The sequence below is a fragment of the Triticum urartu genome, unplaced genomic scaffold (genome assembly GCF_003073215.2).
Source record: "Triticum urartu cultivar G1812 unplaced genomic scaffold, Tu2.1 TuUngrouped_contig_7006, whole genome shotgun sequence".
Classification (NCBI taxonomy): Eukaryota; Viridiplantae; Streptophyta; class Magnoliopsida; order Poales; family Poaceae; genus Triticum; species Triticum urartu.
This window is the reverse complement of record NW_024117815.1, coordinates 1-8,209: the sequence shown is the minus strand read 5'-3', so window position 1 is coordinate 8,209 and position 8,209 is coordinate 1. Positions and strand designations below refer to the sequence as shown.

The window sequence follows — 8,209 nt, the reverse complement described above, 5'->3', positions numbered from 1 at the left end:
TATATTTGTTTGAGCTTATGAAAAGCAACACATGAAAATTAGTCCCAAAGTGATAGCTACCCAAGAAGGATAAAGAAAAAAAGAGAAAAAAATGTCATGAAGATCATTGGACAAAATAAGCTTGATTCTTAGTAATAGTTTTGAGATATGATATGTGAGTCACCTTGATGAGTAATTATGCTTTAGTAAGAATATTGGTGTTAAGGTTTGTGATTCCCTATGCATGCACGAAAGTCAATAATCATGCAATGAAATTATATCCTACTTGTGGTGCATTATTCGGCGCTAATTATGCTTAATGCTTTCTTATGAGATTATTCGTTTCTTGGTTGGTCGCTTATCAATCTTTTTGCTAGCCTTCATTTTGCACTAAGTATGTCCTCTACTTGTGCATCCAAAATCCTTTAAACCAATTTTGCCATATGAGTCCACTATATCTACCTATATGCGGTATTCTTTTGCCGTTCTAAGCAAATTTGCATGTGCCATCTCTAATTTTCAAAATAAACTTCTCTTTTGTGTGTTTGTTTCACTAGCGAAGCGGTGAGGGGTGACTAATATTTTCTGTGCTAGATGTGTTATTCTCAAGATGAGTGTTTATTCACTTGTCATTGCACGAGAGTAAGGCAAAGGTATTAGGGATGCCCAGTCCCGAAATGCAAAAAGAAATGAATTTACTTTATGTTGTCAAATAATAAATTCCTTGGAAAGTGTTGGTATGGAGGGCAACCGTGGATATGGCTAGCCATTGAAAGTGAAAGTTATGGGGGAAAAAGGATTAAACTTTATTTTCTGTTTGGGAACCGCCTATGATATATCTATGCATGGAAAGTATTGGGAACTCTAAGTCATTTTCGTTGGTGGGATGGATACACCTCCCAAAATGTTTTTATCTAAAATTTTTTGCTTTGAGCTCTGGCACCTCTACAAATACCTACTTCCCTCTGCGAAGGGCCTATCTTTACTTTATGCAATTTTTATTTCTATTTTGAGTCTCCATCTTCTCTTATAAAAGCACCAACTAGGAGGCAATATGATCGTGCTTAAGTATTGAGTGTAGTTAATATTTGAGTATGTTTCATGAATGGATCAATGTTTGAGCACGATGGGCTAGGGATAACTTATTTTAATGTTGATATTTTGAAAGACATGGTTGCTTGTTGATATGCTTGTGTATCTAAATTATTATGTCAAAACTAGACTATTTATTTGAATCACATAAAAGTCCAAATGTCCATGCTATAAAGAAAAGAATATGTTATGACATGATGAACATCACTCCACATAAAAAAATATGTTTTTATCACTTACCTACTCGAGGACGAGTAGGAGTTAAGCTTGGGGATGCTGATACGTCTCAAACGTATCTATAATTTTTGATTGTTCCATGCTGTTTTATTATCAATCTTGGATATTTTATAATCATTTTTATAGTCATTTTACATCATTTTTTGGTACTAACCTGTTGACATAGTGCCAAGTGCAAGTTGCTGTTTTTCCTTGTTTTTTACATCGCAGAAAATCAATATCAAACGGAGTCCAAATGCCACGAAACTCTACGGAGATTATTTATGGACCAGAAGGAAGATGTTGGGCCCTAGTTGCACCTACGGGGAGTCCCGAGGAGGGGACAACCCACCAGGGCGCGCTAGGAGGCCTAGGCGCTCCCTGGTGGGTTGTGCCCACCTCGGGTGCCCCCTGGGCCGCCTCTTTGCTCTATAAATACCCCAAAATCCTAGAACTCTAGGGGAGTCGCAAAATATTCATCCTGCCGCCGCAGAGTCTAGAACCACCAGATCCAATCTAGACACAATCACGGAGGAGTTCACCAATTCCATTGGTGCCTCTCCGATGATGCGTGAGTAGTTCTTTGTATACCTTCGGGTCCGTAGTTAGTAGCTAGATGGCTTCATCTCTCTATCTCTCTCTCTCTCTCTCTCTCTCTCTCTCTTTATTCTCAATACAATGGTCTTTTGGAGTTCCATATGATGTAACTCTTTTGCGGTGTGTTTATTGGGATCGATGAACTTTTAGTTTATGATCAGATCTATCTTTTTATATCCATGAAAGTATTTGAGTTTCTTTGATCTCTTTTATGCATGATTGCTTTGTAGTGGGTTCGATCTTACGGTGCTTGATCCCAGTGACAGACGGGGAACCGACACGTATGTATCGTTGCTACTAAGGATAAAATGATGGGGTCTATCTCTACATTGATAGATCTTGTCTACATCATATCATTGTTCTTATTGCATTATTCCGTTTCTCCATGATCTTAATACACTAGATGCATGCTGGATAGCGGTCGATGTGTGGAGTAATAGTAGTAGATGCAGGCAGGAGTCGGTCTACTAATCTTGGACGTGATGCCTATGTAGTGATCATTGCCTAGATATCGTCATGAGTATTTGAATTTCTATCAATTATCCAACAGTAATTTGTTCACCCACCGTTTCCTATTTTTCTCAAGAGAAGCCACTAGTGAAACCTATGCCCCCGGGTCTCTTTCTCATATATTTGCCTTTGCGATTTACTTTTCCTTTGCATTTATTTTTCAGATTTATTAAACCAAAAATACAAAAATACCTTGCTGCAATTTATTCTTATTTATTTTATTTGGCGTTCGATCTATCAATCTACTACAAATTTACCTCACGTATGTTTGCCTATCTTGAGGCGCTATACCCCGGAAGGGATTGCCAACCCCTTTAAAACGTCGGTTGTGAGAAGTTGTTATTTGTGTGCATGTGTTGTTTACGTTGTGTTGCTTGGTTCTCCTACTGGTTCGGTAACCTTGGTTTCACATCGGAGGGAAATACCTACGCCGTTGTGTTGCATCATCCCTTCCTCTTTGGGGAAATACCGACGTAGCTTCAAGCGACATCAGGAGGAAAAAGTAAAAATGGCTACAGGGGCCGGTCGCAATCCAAAGACAAGAAATATTGCAGATACTGCAAGAGAGATGGGCATGACATCTCAGAATGTTTCAAGTTGCAGAACAAAGAAAAGAGGAAATGTAACAAACAAGGTGAACATTCTGCTAATGTTGCTTGGGATGATAGTTCTGATGATGCTCTTGTTGTTATTGCTGGATGTGCTAAGACCAATGACGAGTGGGTACTTGACACTGCATGTACTTTTCATATGTGCCCGCATAGAGATTGGTTTACTACTTTTGATTCTACTACAGATGCTGGTTCCATTTTGGGTTTTGATAATTCACCATGCAAGATTGAAGGCATAGGTTCCGTTCGAATCAAGATGTTTGATGGCACAATCAGAACTTTGACAGATGTTCGGTATATTCTGAAGATGAAGAGAAATCTTATGCCTGTGAGTGCCCTTGATGCAAAGGGGTACAAGTCAGGTGGAGATAGCGTTTTGAAAGTCACCAAAGGTTCTCTTATTGTGATGAAAGGGGACTTAAGTTCGACCAATGGTCTTTATTACCTTTGAGGTTCTACCATTTCAGATAATGCTACTCCAGTTATTTCAAAGAATTCTTATTGTGATGTTGTTAACCTTTGGCATATGCGTCTTGGACATATGAGTGCATGATACGTCTCCGCCATATCTACTTTTCCGAAGGCTTATTCTCTTGTTTTGGATTCTAATTTGCATGATTTGAATGAAACTAACTCGGGCTGATGTTGTTTTCAGCAAAACTACCATATTGTTGTTTTTGTGCAGAAATAAAAGTTCTCAGATTTGGACGAAACTTTTTGGAGAATTATTTTGAAATAAATAAAAAATACTGGAACCAAGACCCACGGAGGGGGGGGCAGCTACCCACAAGGCACCAGGGCGCACCACCTCCCTCTGGCGCCATGGTGGGTAGTGGGGCCCACGAGCCTCCACTGACCCTAATTCCGATGCTATAAAATCCTATTTTCTAGAAAAAATAGGAGAGGAAGTGCCATCGTGTTTTATGATACGGAGCCGCCGCCACCTCCTGTTCTTCATCGGGAGGCCAGATCAGGAGCCCGTTCGAGGCTCTAGAGAGGGGGATCTTCGGTCTTCGTCATCACCAACCATCCTCCATCACCAATTTCATGATGCTCACCGTCGGGAGTGAGTAATTCCTTCATAGGCTCGCTGGTCGGTGAGGAGTTGGATGATATTCATCATGTAATCGAGTTAGTTTTGTTAGGGCTTGATCCCTAGTATCCACTGTGTTCTGAGATTGATGTTGTTATGACTTTGCTTTGCTTAATGCTTGTCACTAGGGTCCGAGTGCCATGATTGCAGAACTGAACTGTTTATGTTTTCTTATGGACCCCACTGCCACGGGAGGGTACAACAAAAGATATCATACAACTTCTTTCCATAAGCACATATGACTATTTATGGAATACATGCCTACATTATATTTATGAACTGGAGCTAGTGCCGTATCGCCCTAGGTTATGACTGTTATATGATGAATATCATCCAACCAATGCATCGATCCAATGCCTACGAATTTTCCACATATTGCTCTTGCTAAGTTACTACTGTCGCTGTTACTGTTATACTTGCTACAACATCATCACTGTTGTTACTGTTACAATTGCTACTATTACCACTGATGTCAAAACTATCATATTACTGTGCTACTAATCACTTTGCTGCAGATAATTAATCTACAGGTGTGGTTGAATTCACAACTCAACTGCTAATACATGCAAACATTCTTTGGCTCCCCTTGTGTCGAATCTATAAACTTGGGTTGAATACTCTACCCTCTAAAACTGTTGCGTATCCTATAATTGTGGATTATCAGTGCACTTGGTTTGGCAGAGTTAAATAAGAGAGGACTTCTTGATGGATATGAAATTGGCAAATTAAAATTTTGTGAGCATTATATCTTCCGCAAGCACAAGAGGGTGAAGTTCAACACTTCGGTTCATACAACTGTAGGTATTCTTGATTATGTACACTCTAATTCATGGGGACCATCTCGCCGGAAGTCACTAGGTGGTGCTAGTTACATGTTAACTATTATTGATGATTATTCGAGAAAAGTGTGGCCTTATTTCTTGAAGCATAAATATCAAGCTTTCACAACTTTTAAGGAGTGGAAGATTATGATTGAGAGGCAAACTAAAAAGAAGGTAAAAATACTTCGCACTGATAATGGTATGGAATTATGTTCTAAGCAATTTGAGAATTATTGCAACTCTGAAGGCATTGACAGACATTACGCCATTCCTTATACTCCTCAACAAAACGGTGTTGCTGAGCATATGAACAGGACCATTATTTCTAGAGCCCGTTGCATGTTGTCCAATGTAGGTTTACATAGGCGTTTTTGGGCTGAAGCCGCGTCCACTGCTTGTTATCTCAGTAACCGGTCACCATCTATTGTTCTTAATAAGAAAGCTCCAATTGAGGTATGGCCTGGTTCACCTGCTAATTATTCACAGTTGAGAGTTCTTGGTTGCACTGTTTATGCTCATTTTGACAATGGGAAGTTGGAGCCTAGGGCTGTTAAGTGCATCTTTCTTGGTTATAAATCTGGTGTTAAAGGTTTTAAATAGTGGAATCCTGAAACACAGAAGGTTGTTACTAGCAGAAATGTTATCTTTAATGAATATTCTATGTTACATGATGTTACATCTACTAATGTTCCTGTTGAGAGTGAACAACAGCCTCCTATTCAGCAACCTACTATTCAAGTCGAGCATGTTATTGATTCAGGTGATACATCCGATAAGGAAAATGTTGATGCACATGATGAACCCATCGTTGATGATGACCATGTCACTCCAAATCAGCCTATTGTTCCACCAGGTTGGAATCTCTCACGTGATAGAGTTAGGCGTGGTATTAATAAACCTAAAAGGTTAATTGAAGAGTGCAATATTGTTTCTTTTGCTTTATCTATTCCAGAAGAAATTGAAGGTAATGTTGAGCCTTCTTCATATTCCAAGGCTATTATTTCTGGTGATAGTAATAAGTGGATGACCTCTATGCAAGATGAGATGGAATCACTTGAAAAGAATGGGACTTGAGATTTAGTAAGATTACCTAGAGAGAAGAAACCTATTCGTGCAAGTGGGTTTTCAAAAGAAAAGAAGGTGTTTCTCCTAATGATGAGACAAGATATAAAGTAAGGTTAGTTATTAAAGGTTACAGTCGGATTCCATGTATTGACTATAACGAAGTATTTTCTCCCGTTGTGAAGCATAGCTCTATTCATACTTTACTCAGTATTGTTGCCATGCATGATTTTGAGCTTGAACAATTGGATGTTAAAACTCCATTGTTACATGGAGAACTAGAACATGATATTTATATGGAACAACCTGAAGGTTTTGCTATTCCTGGAAAAGAAAAACTTGTTTGTAAGTTAAATAAATCTCTTTATGGATTGAAGCAAGCCCCTAAACAATGGTACAAGAGATTTGACACTTTTATGTTCCCTCTCAAGGTTTCAAAAGGTTTAATTATAATAGTTGTGTTTATTTGAACACTGTCAATGGTTCAACTATTTATTTTCTTCTTTATGTTGATGCTATGTTAATTACTGCAAAGATCATGTTAGAGATTGGTGAACTAAAGAAGCAATTGCGTAATGAATTTGAGATGAAGGGTTTGGGTGCATGAAGGAAAATACCTGGCATGGAAATATTCAGAGATAGACCGTCTGGAAAAGTATAACTAATTCAGAAGGTATATATTGATAAAATTCTTCATCGTTTTAATATGAATAATGCCAAGTCGATGAGTACTCCGTTAGCCGCACACTTAAAATTATCATTAGCCTTATGTCCTAAGTCAGATGCCGATATTGTGTACATGTCTAGAGTTCCCTATTCGAGTGTAGTTGGTTCACTTATGTATGCCATGGTTTGTTCTTGTTAGGATTTATCATATGCATTGAGTGTTGCTAGTAGATACATGGCTAATCTTGGAAAAGAGCGTTGAAAAGTAATTCAATAGATTTTCAGATACCTGCGAGGTACTTCTAATGCTTATTATAGTTTGGGAAAACTAAAGTTGGACTTGTTGGTTTGTTGATTCCGAATTTGCTGGTGATTTGGATAAGAGAAGATCGCTCACAGGTTATGTTTTCATCATTGATGGTTGTGCTGTGAGTTGGAGAGCAACTTTATAGTCTATTGTGGCTTGTTCCACTACCGATGCCGAGTATATGGCTATTTCTAAGGTATGCAAAGAAGTTATCTGGTTGAGAGGTTTGTATACTGAACTTTGTGGAGATTCATCTTGCCCTACCATATTTTCTGACAGTCAAAGTGCCATATGTCTTACAAAGAATCCAACGTATCATGAGAGAATGAAGCACATTGATGTTATATTTCACTATATTCGAGATGTTATTGCTGAAGGTGATTTGAAGGTATGCAAGATAAGTACGCATGATAATCATGTTGATATGATGACAAAGTCAGTTTCTACCAATAAGTTTTAGTTTTGCTCGGACTTAGTTGGTATTTCTCACTAATCCTATGAGTTTTGACGCACGAGGTGTTTATGCCGTTTTGGAAGGAGTTATTTACTTTCTTCAACTACCGGAGGTAATTTGTCTCAAGGTAGAGCTTAGTAAATTGTGATTCAAATTTTATCATGCTGGACTAGATGTAGTACAAACGGTGTTGGATTTTGTGTTAGTCCCGACGTGTGCGAGGACAACTTGTTTATTTGCCCTCAAAAACTCTTATGTATTGCCCACATATATATATACTATGTAGTTACATCTAAAGATGTCATGTTGTCTTGTACATGTAATACTTCTTCATCGTAAGATATCATGTTGTCTCGTGCATATAATACTCTTTCATCATAGTGATTGCATCTTTCGTGCGTTCATGGTTTGCTCCGGCAATTCGAACACGACATGAGGCGACGTTCATCACAAACAGTTATAACATGGTCAACACCATATGCACGCTCAAATCCTCAAAACCGTCGCTCAGTTTATTACATCCATTTTTATTCATAGATACACACACGTACAACTAGTGGCCTTAATTTATCAGTTCATGGCAGTCTCGTCCTGGATGTGTGTGTGAGTGCAGCGATCCATCTCCAGTCACCCATCTCCCCCGCCGTAGGTAGGTTGGTTGGTTGGATCAGCAGTGGGCCTCGCAGCTGGTGCAGTCGAAGCTGCACCCACCGCCGCCACCACCTCCCCCGCCCTTTTTCCCATGGTAGCTGTAAGAGGCGGAGCACTAGGGCCAGCATGTGAGACCTCGCCGGTCGCCAG

The 8,209-nt window shown here is 39.1% G+C and overlaps 1 protein-coding gene across 1 annotated transcript; it reads right to left on the bottom strand.

The window, feature by feature from the left end:
- Nucleotides 1-7,899: 7,899 nt before the first annotated feature.
- LOC125531393 (glycine-rich cell wall structural protein-like) lies at nt 7,900-8,162 on the bottom strand (the record flags this gene model as incomplete). Its single annotated transcript, XM_048695817.1, is given in 1 exon segment — nt 7,900-8,162. A coding segment is annotated over 1 exon segment (87 nt), but the record flags the coding sequence as incomplete, so codon positions are not given.
- Nucleotides 8,163-8,209: the final 47 nt, after the last annotated feature.